General features: G+C 39.3%; 1 protein-coding gene across 10 annotated transcripts in view; it reads right to left on the reverse strand.

The window, feature by feature from the left end:
- LOC109079679 (protocadherin gamma-A11-like) overlaps nt 1–18,257 on the reverse strand; it is a 159,243-nt gene that overhangs the window by 100,729 nt on the left and 40,257 nt on the right. Inside the window, exon 2 of one of the 10 annotated variants that reach the window (XM_042737886.1) lies at nt 584–1,313. The exons of 5 other annotated variants lie outside the window; for them this stretch is intronic. In XM_042737886.1, coding sequence (XP_042593820.1) covers nt 584–1,313 — 730 coding nt within the window. Of the gene's footprint in view, nt 1–583; nt 3,278–5,130; nt 7,678–8,609; nt 11,201–15,149; nt 17,900–18,257 lie in introns of those variants that run through there. 4 more of the 10 variants (XM_042737883.1, XM_042737881.1, XM_042737878.1 and 1 more) reach the window with 4 other exon arrangements.

Consider the following 18,257-nt stretch of genomic DNA (forward strand, 5'->3'; position numbering starts at 1 on the left):
TTTTTTTTTTTTTATATATATAAATATATATATATATATATATATATATATATATATATATATATATATATATTATATATATATATAATATATATATATATATATATAATTATAACATTAAATTTATTCTTTCAGTTATTTACTTTAAATGGTAAGGTAAGATTATTGTAAATATTTTGAATGAAAGAACAAGATATTAAACAGCAAAAAACACTTCAATATTTAATAACTTAATTTAACTATGAAAACAGAAAAAAAATAAAAATAAAAAAATAAAACAAATACAGATTAAGCAGAGAACCAAAAGTAATCATTTAAAGACAAGCATTTTTTTCCCCGAAATCTACTATATTGTTTTCGGATTGATAAATTTGTATTTTACAGTATCACTGCATGTATTTTACCTGTCTGTAGGGAAACACTTGAATATTTGTAATAATAATAATAATAATAATAATAATAATAATATAATAATATATATATATAATATATATATATATATATATATATATATATATATATATATATATTACAAAAACACAGCAATCAGCTTTATAATGCACAATTATTATTTTAAAAGTACCTGGGAAGATTCAACTTCATTGCCAAGGTCATCCAGTATATTCTCAACAGACTGAGTCTTTTTCAGAGTCAGGTCAGCAGTCAGTGTGCCCTCATTATAAGATCTGACGAACTTGAAGTCACTAGTGCGCGAGCCCGTGGTCAGGTATGCGTCATAAGTGCTGCGGAGAGTTCCCGCACCCTCCACCTCTGCGTAATTTGGAGGCAGATACGCGCTGGGAATGGCTACAGCTCCATCAAACAACAGTCTGGGCTTTCTCCTGCGACAAAACCTAACGGCCAGGATAATGATGATGAAGGTCAGGAAGAAAGTGGATACGGACACCAGCGCGATGATCAAATACAACGTCAGTTTGGAGCTGCTCTCGTCGCGAGACATGTCTTTCAGTTCTGGAACTTCAGCCAAGTTATCTGATATAAGTAAATACAATGCGCACGTGGCTGAGAGAGAGGGCTGTCCGTTATCTCTCACTGACACAATGAGGTTGTGTTTCATGCTGTCAGATTCAGAAATGTCCCGCTGCATCCTGATCTCTCCGCTGTGGACACCGATAGTGAAAAGTCCCGGATCTGTCGCTTTAATAATGTGATACGAGAGCCACGCGTTCTGGCCAGAATCCGCGTCCACGGCGATCACCTTGGAGACCAGGGAGCGCGCCTGCGCAGCTTTGGGAACCATCTCAGTCATGAAGGAGTTTCCTTCCGGAGAGGGGTATAATATCTGAGGGGAGTTGTCGTTCTCATCCGTTATGAAGACACTCACGGTCACGTTACTACTCAGAGGAGGAGAACCGTTGTCTCTGGCTAACACGAGCACTTTGAAACTTTTCAGCTGTTCATAATCAAACGACCTCAAAGCATGAATGACCCCGGTGTCTCCGTTAATGGATAGGAAGGAGGACACCGGTGCACCATTGAGATCAGAGGACAACAGAGAATAAACTACAGTGCCATTCTGTCTCCAGTCCGGGTCTGTAGCTGATACAGAACAAATAGAGGAGCCAGGATTGTTATTTTCTTGCACATGAGCTCTGTAACTCTGCTCCTGAAATACAGGTGGATTATCATTCACGTCAGCTACAGTCAGGTAAATATTCTTAGTGGAAGATAAAGGCGGAGAGCCCTCATCAGTAGCAGTAATTGTAATATTATAATCTGAGAGCAGCTCGCGGTCTAATTCACCTGTGGTCACCAGAGAATAATATTTCTTGATTGAAGGTACGAGTTTAAACGGGACGTTTGGCTGAATGGAGCAGCGCACCTGTCCGTTATTCTCAGAGTCCCTGTCCTGCACATTTATGATGCCAACCTCTGTACCGGGTAACGCATTTTCAGGAATGGGGATATTCAAATATTTATTAGTGATAACCGGTGCATTGTCATTAACATCTATAACTTCTATTACTACCATTGAGTACGAGGTTAAACCTGCAGAATCTTTTGCTAAAACACGCAACTCGTACACTGATTTCTGCTCATAATCCGTTGATCCAATAACAGTTATATCTCCAGTGTTACGATTCAGTAAGAATGAGGTCTTATCTTCTTCCGAAACATGGCCAAATGCATACGTGAGCTTTCCGTTTTGTCCCTCGTCGGCATCAGTAGCGCTCACTGTCACCACTACAGTATCTAGAGGAGAATTTTCAGGCAGACTGACTTTATAGACGGCCTGACTAAAGACTGGAGCATTATCATTAGCATCCAGCACAGTGACGTGTATGGCTACAGTACCTGATCTCGGTGGAGTCCCGCCGTCTACCGCAGTGAGAATTAATTTTACCTCATGCTGCTGCTCACGGTCCAGCTCTTTATTTAATACCAGTTCACAGTACTTCCCTGTTAAATCGTTTGATTTAACATATAAAACGAAATTCTCATTGCTTTGCAAAGTATAAGACTGAACTGCATTGTTTCCTATATCTGGATCGTGCGCTTCCCCTAGCAAAAACCGTTCTCCTTTGTTCGCTGATTCCCTGATTTCCATTCTGATAACATCCTCGTCAAAATGCGGAGAGTTATCATTTATGTCATCAATGTGTAAACTAATTCCATGCAATTCTAAAGGATTCTCAAGCATAAGTTCTTGTTTCAGAACGCATGAGATTTTCTTTCCGCAAAGTCCCTCTCTGTCGATTCTCTCCGCTACGATCAGTTCTCCAGTATTCAGATTAATGTCACAGTATCGTTTTCTGTTACCTTCAGTATCAGTCCGAGCCTTACGAGATGACAATCTGTTCACATCGAGCCCGAGATCCTTTGCTATATTTCCAATCACAGATCCCCGTTTCATCTCCTCCGGAACAGAATAGCTCACGTCTCCATGAGCGGTGTGCGCCATCATGACACAAAAGCAGAGCGAAAGCGCTATAACAAATCCTGCGTTTCTCTTCATTCTCAAACAGTCTCATCCAGCGTGAAAAAATGAAATAGTGCAGACCAAAAAGGTGCCAAAATCAGTGGAAAAAACTCGAATTAGCAAACAGATAAAATATACAATGTCGACTGCTCTCTCTTGTCTGCAACAAACAGCCTTGTATAAATGAGAAAGTGGGTGGGAGAATAATGTTTGTCTTTGCTACAAAGGTATACAGCGACACCATGAGGCTGTAGGGAGACTGTCTGTATACTCTGTTAAACCAATTCCTCTATAAATACATGGTGTGCTGTTTACAGAAAACATAGGAAAGCAATTTTTATCGTTGACTCTAAAAAATGTTGGTTTAAATACAACCCAGCGCTGGGTAAAATATTGACAAACCCAGCTATTGGGTTGTTTTGTTTTGGGTTAAACATGTAACCCAATAGCTGGGTCAAAACAACCCAGTTGCTGGGTTTGTCCATATTTCACCCAGCGCTGGGTTGTATTTAACCCAGCATTTTTTACAGTGTATATATCGAGAGCTAATATATGCAGTAATGTGGTAAGCAAGTACAGTACTTCAGCACCACAAATAGGCAATAATAATTAATTTAAAATAAGTTATTACAGAGAGGCATTTAAGTTCCAGGAGAAATAAATATTTAATATTTCTTGAAATTCCATCACAGTGTATGGATAAACCTAAATCCCTAATGGCAAACTCGCATACAAACAAAATGCATCATGAAAGGGAACAAAAGGCTACATTATACTTCTGTGCAGAACACCACTAATTTACTTTTATGGCTACATATCTGAACATGAAAACACAAGTCTGACAAGCACACATACTGGTTAAAAGAGAACCTATCACATTATGGAAAAACAAAAAACAAAAACAAAACAAAAAACGAAGAACTAAATTCAGCAGCAACAAAGCAATATTAGGGAGAAATTATTTAAATGTCTAAATAAAACAACTTAATAGACACACATCTGAGATTCAAGCAACCCATTGTAAAAACAAATGGCAGTAATAATGTAAATAACTCGGTATAATAAAAAGTGTCATATTTTTATACAGTTTCATAACACTGGAGTAGATGTTTGAATCATAACTGGTCCAAACATAGTTAAATTAAAAACAACAGCAAACACCCAAAATGAAGAGCAATATCCTAGTGCAGTTTTTACTGTAAGGCACCAAAAACTTAGAACAAATGGTGATTTAATGTTTAAATTTAATCTTTGATGTCCATGTGGAAGGGCCCTTTATCATTCCTGTATATGTCTGGTGTAGAAGAATTTGACTGTAGTAGAACTTGACAATGACATCTAATGAAAGGTCTTCAAGAGCTGTTATAGCAGCAAAGGGAGGGGATAATGCTTTCAAAAATAAACTTTAAGCAAGACACAAAAGCATTACTGAGGTCAGGCACTGATATTTGGTGATGGTTCCAGATACACTGTTACAAAAGGTGTTCAATAAGGTTTGTTTTCACTGTAATTACTATAGAATCACTAAATCTATTAACCAGAAGGAGGGTTTCCATCATGTTAGACAGATGTATACATGTGGTTGATTACTCAATTTGACTCATTTGACTTCATGGAATCTTGGAAATGTAACTCTTCAATCTATAAAAAGATTGATCGCCCTAAAAGATTTTACGGGCACAAAAAAAAAAAAAAAAAAAAAAAAAACTTTAAATGGATATAGAATATTTTGATCAATTAAAATAAATAAACCTTCTCTCTGATTATGATGTCTGAATCCTAAAATTGAACAGCATTTCTAACCTTTAACAAAATGCAACTCTGCTGCCCTGGCATAAATGTGCACTGCTGTGCATGTTATTTCTAATTTCTCTGCTAACCGAAATTATATAATTAATTACTAAAACGATTGTTAATTACAAATTGTGAATCTGAATACCATATTGATGGAAATAATATTTTCAAAGAAACAGTTCTTCAGGAAAAGTGCAGAGTAGTTTGTCCTTATTTCCTCACAAAAGTTAAAATAAACAAGAAAAAAGTTTGGATAGACTAAAAGCACAAGAGTAAAATTCTGACAAAAACCACTAATATGCTATTCACACTACTGGGGACTCTAAAAACAAGGACATTTAAGCAAAGACACCTAAAGAACCATATAATACTAAGGACAATATTAAAACTCCTACCTCGGAAAAAGGAATGCTCACACCATCAAGCCCTTCAAGATCATCCACAGCGGATTGAGTCTTTTTCAGAGTCAGGTCAGCAGTCAGTGTGCCCTCATTATAAGATCTGACGAACTTGAAGTCACTAGTGCGCGAGCCCGTGGTCAGGTATGCGTCATAATTGTAAGTGCTGCGGAGAGTTCCCGCGCCCTCCACCTCTGCGTAATTTGGAGGAAGATACGCGCTGGGAATGGCTACAGTTCCATCAAACAACAGTCTGGGCTTTCTTCTGGAACAAAACCTCACGGCCAGGATGATGATGATGAAGGTCAGGAAGAAAGTGGAAACGGACACCAGCGCGATGATCAAATAAAACGTCAGTTTGGAGCTGCTCTCGTCACGAGACATGTCTTTTAGTTCTGGAACTTCAGCCAAGTTATCTGATATAAGAAGATACAATGCGCACGTGGCTGAGAGAGAGGGCTGTCCGTTATCTCTCACTGACACAATGAGGTTGTGTTTCATGCTGTCAGATTCAGAAATGTCCCGCTGCATCCTGATCTCTCCGCTGTGGACACCGATAGTGAAAAGTCCAGGATCTGTCGCTTTAATAATGTGATACGAGAGCCACGCGTTCTGGCCAGAATCCGCGTCCACGGCGATCACCTTGGAGACCAGAGAGCGCTCCTGCGCAGCTTTGGGTACCATCTCGGTCATGAAGGAGTTTCCTTCCGGAGAAGGGTATAATATCTGAGGGGAGTTGTCATTCTCATCCGTTATGAAGACACTCACGGTCACGTTACTGCTCAGAGGAGGAGAACCGTTGTCTCTGGCTAACACGAGCACTTTGAAACTTTTGAATTGCTCGTAATCAAACGACCTTACGGCATGAATGACTCCGGTGTCTCCGTTAATGGATAGGAAGGAGGACACTGGTGCGCCATTGACATCAGAAGACAACAGAGAATAAACTACAGTGCCATTCTGTCTCCAGTCCTGGTCTGTAGCTGATACTGAACAAATAGAGGAGCCAGGTTTGTTATTTTCTTGCACATGAGCTCTGTAACTCTGCTCCTGAAATACAGGTGGATTATCATTCACGTCAGCTACAGTCAGGTGAATATTCTTAGTGGAAGATAAAGGCGGAGAGCCCTCATCAGTAGCAGTAACTGTAATATTATAATCAAAGAGCAGCTCACGGTCTAATTCACTTGTGGTCACCAGAGAATAGTAATTTTTGATTGAAGGTACGAGTTTAAATGGGACGTTTTGCTGAATAGAGCAGCGCACCTGTCCGTTATTCTCAGAGTCTCTGTCCTGCACATTAATGATGCCAACCTCTGTACCGGGTAACGCATTCTCAGGAACGGGGGTATTTAAAGACTTAATCACTATAATGGGGGCATTGTCATTAACATCTGTAATTTCTATGATAACTTTAGTGTCCGAAGAAAGACCAGAGCCATCCTTTCCCTCAATAAGCATTTCATACCTCAATGACATCTCAAAATCAATAGGGCCTTTAACTTTAATCTCCCCATTGTTTGGATCTAGAGAAAATATTAGGTTGGCATTTTTCGAAATTCGACTAAACTCGTATGTGACTTCTCCATTTTGTCCCTCGTCAGCATCAGTAGCGCTCACTGTCACCACTACAGTATCTAGAGGAGAATTTTCAGGCAGACTGACTTTATAGACGGCCTGACTAAAGACTGTAGGATTATTATTATTATCATGAAGAGTGGTGTGTTTTGCTACAGTACCCGATCTCGGTGGAGTCCCGCCGTCTACCGCAGTAAGAATTAATGTCAGTTGTTTTTGTTGCTCACGATCCAATTCTCTTTCCAACACTAACTCGACATTTTTGCTTCCATCCGCCTTTGTACTTACAGATAAAAGAAAATGGTCATTCTTTTCAATCGAATAGCTTTGTACTCCTTTCTGTCCTATGTCCACATCATGCGCCTCATTCACGCGGAACCGCGAACCTTTACCAGATATCTCACTTATCTCAAGCTTTATTGGGTCTTTGGGAAAGGTCGGTGTGTTATCGTTGATATCCTGAATTTCTATTGTCACACGGTGTATCTCCAGTGGGTGTTCTAGAACTAATTCGAAATTAAGATCACAGGAAAGCCCCTCACTACAAATCTCCTCTCTATCGATTCTCTCCGCTACTATCAGTTCTCCAGTATTCAGATTAATGTCAGAGTATCGTTTTCTGTTACCTTCAGTATCTATGCGAGCCTTACGAGATGACAGTCTGTTCAAATCGAGCCCGAGATCCTTTGCTATATTTCCAATCACAGATCCGCGTTTCATCTCCTCCGGGACAGAATAGCTCACGTCTCCATAAGCGGTGTGCGCCATCAGCACGAAGAACAAAAAGGCAAACATCTGATGATTAAGCCAGAAGCTTTGAAAATCCATTTGAAAATATGCTTTAGACACAAGATGCAATGCAAAACTTAAATCTGAACACTACATCTACAATAATACACAAAAGACTCGAAAAAACGTAAGCGTCGACGATTTTCCATAAAACGATCTAGAAGCACTGCTAATGACATCACCAACAGGGTGGAGACAAGAAAAATGTCTTTGTTAATGATATTACAGGTGAACAGCGACTCTAAGTGTTTAAACAATAAACTGCATATTCAGTGCTCTAGAAGGAATAAGTTATGGTAGTATGACTGAACAGCAACGACCACGGAAATGACTTTACAACATCAAGAGTCTTTGATTGTTAACATTCTATTTTGGAGGATGAAGAAAAACAATTTTTAGGGTACTCCTAAAACCCACTGCTTCATGCAGAGTTACAGTGTATGAGAGGGGGAAACGCGATTCACACATAACTAGAGCAGCACCATGGACAGCAACATTAAAAATTAATTTCAAGTGCACACAATAAGTTACAGGATAGAAAAGTTTTGAAAACTCTCTAAATTATCTGCAAATTACGTTAATCTGTTTGAAAACGAGGCATTAATCACAAATGGAAAAAGTTCTCACCAAAAAATCTTGCAACATTCTACATACATATCCCCTTTACAAAGAAACATGAACCTAACCTCTATGAACGCAGCTCATTTGGGGTGGGTGGGTAGGTGGGGGGTGGAGGGACTAAACTTGCAGGCAAGCTATAAAGAAGTAAAGTCAATATATAAGAAAATCGCAAGAATAGTAAAAGAAGAAGAAGAAGAAGAAGAAGAAGAAGAAGAAGAAGAAAACAATACAATTACCTTTTTTGCATCAGATCGTTAAAGGTTATTGAAAACGAGAAAACACTAAAAATATTTGCAAATGCATTTAACAACAAAATAAAAAATAAATAAATAAAACAAATAAATAAAGGGTGCATTTTTTTTTTTTTTAAGACGTGACATTTTTAAGAGCATGCTGCGAATCAAAGCGGTAAACTTTGAACATAAATACACATTTAATATGGAAGCCCAGACCATTAACTAAAGGATAAAACACTTTGTTAGCCCTACCTGAAACGTATCGTTCATTTCGGCATCGAGTCCTTCAAGATCATCCACAGCGAACTGAGTCTTTTTCAGAGTCAGGTCAGCAGTCAGTGTGCCCTCATTATAAGATGTGACGAACTTGAAGTCACTAGTGCGCGAGCCCGTGGTCAGGTATGCGTCATAATTGTAAGTGCTGCGGAGAGTTCCCGCGCCTTCCACCTCGGCGTAATTTGGAGGCAGATACGCGCTGGGAATGGCTACAGCTCCATCAAACAACAGTCTGGGCTTTCTCCTGCGACAAAACCTCACGGCCAGGATGATGATGATGAAGGTCAGGAAGAAAGTGGAAACGGACACCAGCGCGATGATCAAATAAAACGTCAGTTTGGAGCTGCTCTCGTCACGAGACATGTCTTTCAGTTCTGGAACTTCAGCCAAGTTATCTGATATAAGTAAATACAGTGCGCACGTGGCTGAGAGAGAGGGTTGTCCGTTATCTCTCACTGACACAATGAGGTTCTGTTTCATGCTGTCAGATTCAGAAATGTCCCGCTGTGTCCTGATCTCTCCGCTGTGGACACCGATAGTGAAAAGTCCCGGGTCTGTCGCTTTAATAATGTGATACGAGAGCCACGCGTTCTGGCCAGAATCCGCGTCCACTGCAATCACCTTGGAGACCAGGGAGCGCGCCTGCGCGGCTTTGGGTACCATCTCGGTCATGAAAGAGTTTCCTTCCGGAAAGGGGTATAATATCTGAGGGCAGTTGTCATTCTCATCCGTTATGAAGACACTCACAGTCACGTTACTGCTCAGAGGAGGAGAACCGTTGTCTCTGGCTACCACGAGCACTTTGAAACTTTTCAATTGTTCGTAATCGAACGACCTCACGGCATGAATGACTCCGGTGTCTCCGTTAATGGATAGAAAGGAGGACACCGGTGCGCCATTGACATCAGAGGACAACAGAGAATAAACTACAGTGCCATTCTGTCTCCAGTCTGGGTCTGTAGCTGATACTGAACAAATACAGGAACCTGGTTTGTTATTTTCTTGCACATGAGCTCTGTAACTCTGCTCCTGAAATACAGGTGGATTATCATTCACGTCAGCTACAGTCAGGTGAATATTCTTAGTGGAAGATAAAGGCGGAGAGCCCTCATCAGTAGCAGTAATTGTAATATTATAATCAGAGAGCAGCTCGCGGTCTAATTCACCTGTGGTCACCAGAGAATAGTAATTTTTGATTGAAGGTACGAGTTTAAACGGGACGTTTTGCTGAATGGAGCAGCGCACCTGTCCGTTATTTCCAGAGTCCCTGTCCTGCACATTAATGATGCCAACCTCTGTACCGGGTAACACATTCTCAAGAATGGAGATTTTAACAGATTTACTCATTATTTTAGGGGCATTATCATTGACGTCAATAACATCAATTAATACAGAACAATGGCTGGCTAATCCTTGACCATCCTTGGCCTGAATTGGCAGTTCAATTGAACTCTCATCCTCATAATCAATGAGCCCTGTTAATTTAATTTCTCCAGACAACGAGTCGAGAGAAAATGTGTCCATAAGGCGTTCTAATAAATGACCAAATTCATACGTGACTTCTCCGTTTTGTCCCTCGTCAGCATCAGTAGCGCTCACTGTCACCACTACAGTATCTAGAGGAGAATTTTCAGGCAGACTGATTTTATAGACGGCCTGACTAAAGACTGGAGCATTATCATTAGCATCCAGAACAGTGACGTGTATAGCTACAGTACCTGATCTCGGTGGAGTCCCGCCGTCTACCGCAGTGAGAATTAATGTTACCTCTTTCTGCTTCTCACGATCTAACTCTTTATTAAGAACTAGCTCTCCATATTTTCTTCCATTTGCACGCGTTAGTACACTAAGAAGAAAGTGTTCATTGTTTTGTATCACATATGATTGCACCGAATTCATACCAATATCCGCATCATAGGCCTCATCTAATAAGTAACGAGATCCTTTTTCTGCCGACTCCCTTATTTCAAATTTGATCACACTTTGTTTGAATTGTGGGGAATTATCATTTATGTCCTGAATATTGATAATAAATCGATGCAGCTCTAAAGGATTTTCCAGCACGAGTTCCTGTTTAATAACACATGAAGCTTTCTTTCCACAAATCTGCTCTCTGTCGATTCTCTCCGCTACGGTCAGTTCTCCAGTATTTAGATTAATATCACTGAATCGTTGTCGGTTATCTCCATTATCAATTCGTGCCTCTCGACTTGATAGTTTGTCCATACTGAGCCCGAGATCCTTTGCTATATTTCCAATCACAGATCCGTGTTTCATCTCCTCCGGGAAAGAATAGCTCACGTCTCCATAAGCGGTGTGCGCCATCAGCACAACAAAGAAAAATCCAACCATTTCAGCAACAACACAGAAGGTTTAGATATCCAAGCGGAAACGAAGACAAAAGTAATCACGTTATCCACGTATATATAGAACTGAAACGACTGAATCTAGTTCGTAGTCGATACAAGAGAATTATAGATGAGGCAACGCTCACCATTTACGACTTCCTACAGCGAGCTGAGATGTCAGTCCTGTATATGACATCATGGACAGGGTGGAGATAAACAGTAACATGAAGGTCAACGGTTGCACTGGTGAACAGCGACACTAAGAGTTCGATTTTGAAACTGCGAAAACTTTCATAGGTCTGATATTAAATGTCTAAACTTGAATTTAACATTTATCGTGCACATTAAATAACTTGGCCTGGCGCAACCAAATATTTACGTAGAATGTGAAAAAAACAAGTCCAGTTTTCTAGAGCATATATTTAATAATAAATAAATAAATAAACAAACAAACACGACTATATATGCAGGTCTAGGGCATAAAAAGAAAAACCTCAACAGCAATAGACAACGCCCTCTACAGCATCATAAAGACAATATAGAAATATGCCATCTTATACTAAAATTTCAAATTCAATGAAGTGACGATTAATAATAATAATAATAATAATAATATAAAAAGGACATGAGAAGAACGCAACAAACTTAATGTGTACGGACCTTTCCACATAACGTGTTTTCTAAATTCATTATTAATACCAAACTTAAAACGTATTGCTTATTAAATTACATAATTCGTAATTCCATATGGTAATCTTAATCGGATTGTTGTCTTAATTTCTTTTTACCAAAGTTACACAAAATGAACAATATCAGTACATTCAGATCATTCTCCTGTAGTGTTCGTTTGTTTTAAAGTATTGGCAAAATAGTAATATTTACAAAGAAATTACGAAGTTTCTTCTTGGCTTGTAAACAAACTGAATTAATCATACACTTCAGTCAATATGTTTGAATTTATTAAACGTTATCTTCATGAATACATTCAGCTAAAGTCGAGGTATGACATCCTAAACTCTAAATCATAAAATCCAATTCGCAGTATATCTTGGATCCTGCAGTAGTTTTTTACAAATAGATGGGCAACATTTTATTAACACATGAGATACGTGAACTTGCTCCATGAATACCATACTCTCTTTTCTCAAAATCTTTCAATGGCAGGTTCAAATCTGCTCCAGCAAATTGTGTAACATTCGCGTAAGTTGCATAATGATAATAACAGTTATTTATTACACAGTCAGGTGTTTAACCCTCAAACCAGATGATCTATGAACGAAACAAGTGTTTATATTTGTCGTGGACAATCATTTATTAACAGTTCATTACTTGCAAGCAGCAAATGATCAGAATATACAAGTTTAATAAAACGCCTGGAATTATTTGGAGACATTTTGAAACGGAAGATGACGTCACCTGAATTATTAACTCAAATCAATTTCTAAAGAAGATATCATTTAAACCTTAAGCCAACGCTGTGAATTCAAACAAAAGTAGTAGTGGGTTTGAGATTAGAGCAAAAAATAATGATAACAATAATTAATAAAATAAAGTAAAATAAAATAAATTTTATTAAAAAAAAAAAAAAATAATAATAATAATCCCAAACAACAAATGTAAATGCTAATGCAGTACCATGGACAGCGACAGTTTGGGGAGGGAGAGAGAGAGAGTAATATCCATCCTTTAAGTTGGATAAGAAAAAAAGAATAATTACCGACATCGGTTTTTGAATCTCTTTATACACTAATTTCACAAATGCAACACATCGATAAAAGAATCGCAAAGCAATAAGCAAACATACAAATAAACCACGGATTGAAATACAAACTACAGAATCGCCATGTAAACACAAATTGATGTTAGAGACAATGTTGAATGAATTTAACGATGAATCAATAGAATGAGACAGATTTCGCAGTAATTTCCAAAAGACCACCACCACTAACATCTTTAAACTTTGAATAATAATAATAATAATAAAAAATTCCTAATAGCATGCCACATGACTGAAAATAGGCAAAGAAAATAAGCAAAATTAGACATACAAAAAAGGTAACTACCTTTCAAAAGTCAGACTGAGCTTCAAATACGCCTTTACAAAGGAACTACATGAACTTCACGTGCAATCACAAGTTAAAATCACATGCGAAATATACAGGGGCGTAGGAGCCATTATACATTGCAAAATCTAAGTTTTGTCCCCCTCACTATTTCCCAATGTCAGATTTTGTTTTGCATTGCCTGCATATCTCTGCCGATTTCATAGTCTCCAAATTAATCCATTCTGCAACTTTTAAATGCATAATTAAATTTTTAAAAACGAAATTGTAGGCTTAAGTGCAGGTTCCGAAAGTTGGTCGTTTTGTCGCTATGGTTACACACACACACGCACCGTTGGCGATGCGCTCAAAGTCTGTCAGTTGTGCAGTTACCCAAAATCTCCTGAATGAAGTTAAAACCCATCATGTCTCTGGATGAAATAAAATCGACTAGCAAAGATACAGGAGGCCGCCTTATAAACGAGTGTGTGGAGGATATTGTCATTTCGCCGTAAGGTTTTGATGGCGTCATTTATTTATAAGGAGGGCAACACTCCAGTCCAAAAGGTGGCGCTAATGCACCTAAAACGGTTTATTTTATGTTTGCTTCGGCAGCCGGTGTTTATTTATTGTATGTGAATGTAACCAACCGTAACATAGTAGGAAAGAAAAACCTGGAAGTAAAAATACTGAAATAAATACTGATCAGTGATAACATATTTTTTGGTGGTTTTGTGTGCATTTTGGCGAACAGTTTTGGGGCTGGAATTCATCAGCTAGGTCTGCCAAACAGATTTGGACGGTTGACGTTAACGTTACAACTAAACAACAATATTATTCACAGACGCACTTTGTATTTGAGGTAGGAGTAGGCTAATTCAGCCGATGAAATGGCAGATTGCTGGTTTTCAGTTTGATCATTAGTTTTATTTTATTTTGAAACTGTCAAATTTAGCCTACTTAGAAGCAAATTTTTACATTTTATGTTGTGTAAAACAGGCAAATGATAGCTAATTAGCTAATGTGAATTCAATGTGCCATTGATACGTGTCCATAAACTATGTAGAAGTAACATTAGTCAAAATATGCACACAGAGATGAGCATCCTACAATACTTTAAGAGGAAGAGGACAGAGGAGAACGAGCTTGTAAGTTGTATGGATAGCTACATACAGTATATTCTAAAATTCACATGGTAAAAGTACTTTAGGTCAGTAAAGTACTTTTTAAGTACTAAAGGCCAACGGCATGTCATCAGAGTTTGCATTGAAACCAGTTCTGTGTCCTTAAACATGTTACTTTCCTAGACAGGAGATGAAGAGACCACAGAACAGGGAGAGTTAGGTCCAAGTGAGAAACAGGTAATGGGAATATGGCAGAATGCTCATTTGTGTAGGATAACAGAATACGTTGGTACTGTGTCCAGCTAATTAAGTAGTTGTTGTTATGATTATATATATTTAAATGTAAAAAACTCCATGCATCCCCAGGCTCTGCCTCAGCCTCTCTCCATCACCTGGCTCTGCCTCAGCCTCTCTCCATCACCTGGCTCTGCCTCAGCCTCGCTCTATTGCCAGGCCCAACCTCTTTATCACAAGGCTCTGTCCCAGCCCGATCATCTTCTGAATGGTGTGTTTTCATTTATTTGTTCTTTATTAAATAAAGTATGTTTTTATACAGTTCATAGTATGTAGTCATTTGGTTGTAGTTATATTAGATCGCTTCTCTCTGTTATAATCTACCCAGTTTGTCACTTTATATACACTCCTACAAACAAATTAGTACAATCCGTTCCCAAAAGTCATTAGAAATGAGCATTTAAGTGTTTATATATATATAAATCAGGGGAATTTCCCCCGAACCCCCCTGGCATTTACTGTTCCCCCCAGGTTCACAATCGCTCCTACTCCCCTGGAAATATATGATAAGTTTTGTGTGTTTCTTCATGTATTTAGCATTTGATTTTGTGTGAAGTAGTCACCTGACCTTTTTAAGAATATATCCTGCTTCGATACAAGCAGACAACTTACAACATAAAACTCTAACTTGTAAACCAAGACCATTAAATTACTTATACAAAAGAGTCTATATATATATATATACTTATTCAAACAAAACAGTCCTACCTGAAAGGAGCCGCTCATTTCCGCATCGAGTCCTTCAAGATCATGAACAGCGGACTGAGTCTTTTTCAGAGTAAGGTCAGCGGTCAGTGTGCCCTCATTATAAGATCTTACGAACTTGAAGTCACTAGTGCGCGAGCCCGTGGTCAGGTATGCGTCATAATTGTAAGTGCTGCGGAGAGTTCCCGCGCCCTCCACCTCTGCGTAATTTGGAGGAAGATACGCGCTGGGAATGGCTACAGCTCCATCAAACAACAGTCTGGGCTTTCTCCTGCGACAAAACCTAACGGCCAAGATAATGATGATGAAGGTCAGGAAGAAAGTGGAAACGGACACCAGCGCGATGATCAAATACAGCGTCAGTTTGGAGTTGCTCTCGTCGCGAGACATGTCTTTCAGTTCTGGAACTTCAGCCAAGTTATCTGATATAAGTAAATACAATGCGCACGTGGCTGAGAGAGAGGGCTGTCCGTTATCTCTGACTGACACAATGAGGTTCTGTTTCATGCTGTCAGATTCAGAAATGTCCCGCTGCGTCCTGATCTCTCCGCTGTGGACACCGATAGTGAAAAGTCCAGGATCTGTCGCTTTAATAATGTGATACGAGAGCCACGCGTTCTGGCCAGAATCCGCGTCCACGGCGATCACTTTGGAGACCAGGGAGCGCGCCTGCGTAGCTTTGGGTACCATCTCGGTCATAAAAAGATTTCCTTCCGGAGAAGGGTATAATATCTGAGGGGAGTTGTCATTCTCATCCGTTATGAAGACACTCACGGTCACGTTACTGCTCAGAGGAGGAGAACCGTTGTCTCTGGCTAACACGAGCACTTTGAAACTTTTCAGCTGCTCGTAATCAAACGACCTCACGGCATGAATGACCCCGTTGTCTCCGTTAATGGATAGGAAGGAGGACACCGGTGCGCCATTGACATCAGAGGACAACAGAGAATAACCTACAGTGCCATTCTGTCTCCAGTCCGGGTCTGTAGCTGATACTGAACAAATAGAGGAGCCCGGTTTGTTATTTTCTTGCACATGAGCTCTGTAACTCTGCTCCTGAAATACAGGTGGATTATCATTCACGTCAGCTACAGTCAGGTGAATATTCTTAGTGGAAGATAAAGGCGGAGAGCCCTCATCAGTAGCAATAATTGTAATATTATAATCAGAGAGCAGCTCACGGTCTAATTCACTTGTGGTCACCAGAGAATAGTAATTTCTGATTGAAGGTACGAGTTTAAACGGGACGTTTTGTTCAATGAAGCAGCGAACCTGTCCGTTATTCTCAGAGTCCCTGTCCTGCACATTAATAATGCCAACCTCTGTACCGGGTAACGTATTCTCGGGAACGGGACTGTTAAGAGAACTAACTACTATCGTAGGGGTATTATCATTGGCATCAATAACGTCTATTATGACTGTACAATGACTGGCTAGCCCTTGACCATCTTTAGCTTGAATCGGCAGTTCGATTGAACTCTGCTCCTCAAAATCAATGAGTCCCTTTAATTTAATTTGTCCAGACATTGCATCAAGGGAAAATAATTGCCGGATAATTTCAGATAAATGACTAAATGCATATGCCACTTCTCCATTTTGTCCCTCGTCAGCATCAGTAGCGCTCACTGTCACCACTACAGTATCTAGAGGAGAATTTTCAGGCAGACTGACTTTATAGACGGCCTGACTAAAGACTGGAGCATTATCATTAGCATCCAGAACAGTGATGTGTATGGATACAGTACCTGATCTCGGTGGAGTCCCGCCGTCTACAGCAGTGAGAATTAATGTTATCTCTTTCTGCTGCTCACGATCTAACTCTTTATTCAGCACGAGCTCGCCATATTTTCTTCCATTTGCACCCGTTACTACACGAAGAAGGAAGTTTTCATTTTCTTGCAACACATAAGACTGCACTGAATTCATACCTATATCTGCATCATGGGCCTCATCTAATAAGTAATGCGATCCTTTTAGTGCTGACTCCCTTATTTCGAATTCAATAACACTCTCTGTGAACTGTGGTGAATAATCATTTATGTCTTCAACATTGAGAATGAAACGATGCAGTTCTAGAGGACTTTCAAGGACAAGCTGCTGATTTATTACACACGAAGCTTTCTTTCCACAAATCTCCTCTCTGTCGATTCTCTCCGCTACGATCAGTTCTCCAGTATTCAGATTAATGTCACAGTATCGTTTTCTGTTACCTTCAGTATCAGTCCGCGCTTTTCGAGATGACAGTCTGTTCACATCGAGTCCGAGATCCTTTGCTATATTTCCAATCACAGATCCGCGTTTCATCTCCTCCGGAAAAGAATAGCTCACGTCTCCATAAGCGGTGTGCGCCATCAGCACGAAGAACAAAAGACCAAACATCTCAGCAGTCACACAGAACCTTTGGAATGCTTCAGATATTAAGCAGCAACTGAATACAATAATATCACAATCTTAACGCACAAGAAAACAAGCATATAAACCAATCAAGAATAATAGACGTAGATTATATCATGCAGTCAGTGTCGATGATTTTCTAAAAAGAGATGAGATGAAAGCTCTATATGACATCACAAGCAGGGTGGAGAGATGTGTACTGAAGACACACATTGTTTTGCAGGTAAACAGCGACACTCTGAGTTAAATGAAGAAACTGCATCATGTTCATAACTCTGAAAGGATTATGTGTGGGTTATAGCGAAAATCGTTTAAGCAAAACAAAAGCCGGTAGCAACATTCCCTGATTAGTGGGAGATAAACACCACCACAATATTTATAATATTACCTGAATTAATGAATGAATGAATGAGCAAGCACATTGCGAGATCGTGATTTACATCACATAAAAAAGACACTAAATGTGAACTGACAGATCACAGACAGCAACAAGAAAACATGGTCTATGACATTTATAATCTGACTAAAAGAACGTTTAAAAGTTTCTGACATACGAAACTCCTTTTATAAGCCAATTTCACATAACTAAGTCATCGATGAAGATGAATCACAAAACAGCTTTAAACCTTTTGAATCTTAAAAAAAAGGACATAGTTCGTCTCAGCATTAAACCCTTCAAGATCATCCACGGCAGACTGAGTCTTTCTCAGAGTCAGG

This window comes from Cyprinus carpio, chromosome B14 (genome assembly GCF_018340385.1).
Source record: "Cyprinus carpio isolate SPL01 chromosome B14, ASM1834038v1, whole genome shotgun sequence".
NCBI lineage: Eukaryota > Metazoa > Chordata > Actinopteri > Cypriniformes > Cyprinidae > Cyprinus > Cyprinus carpio.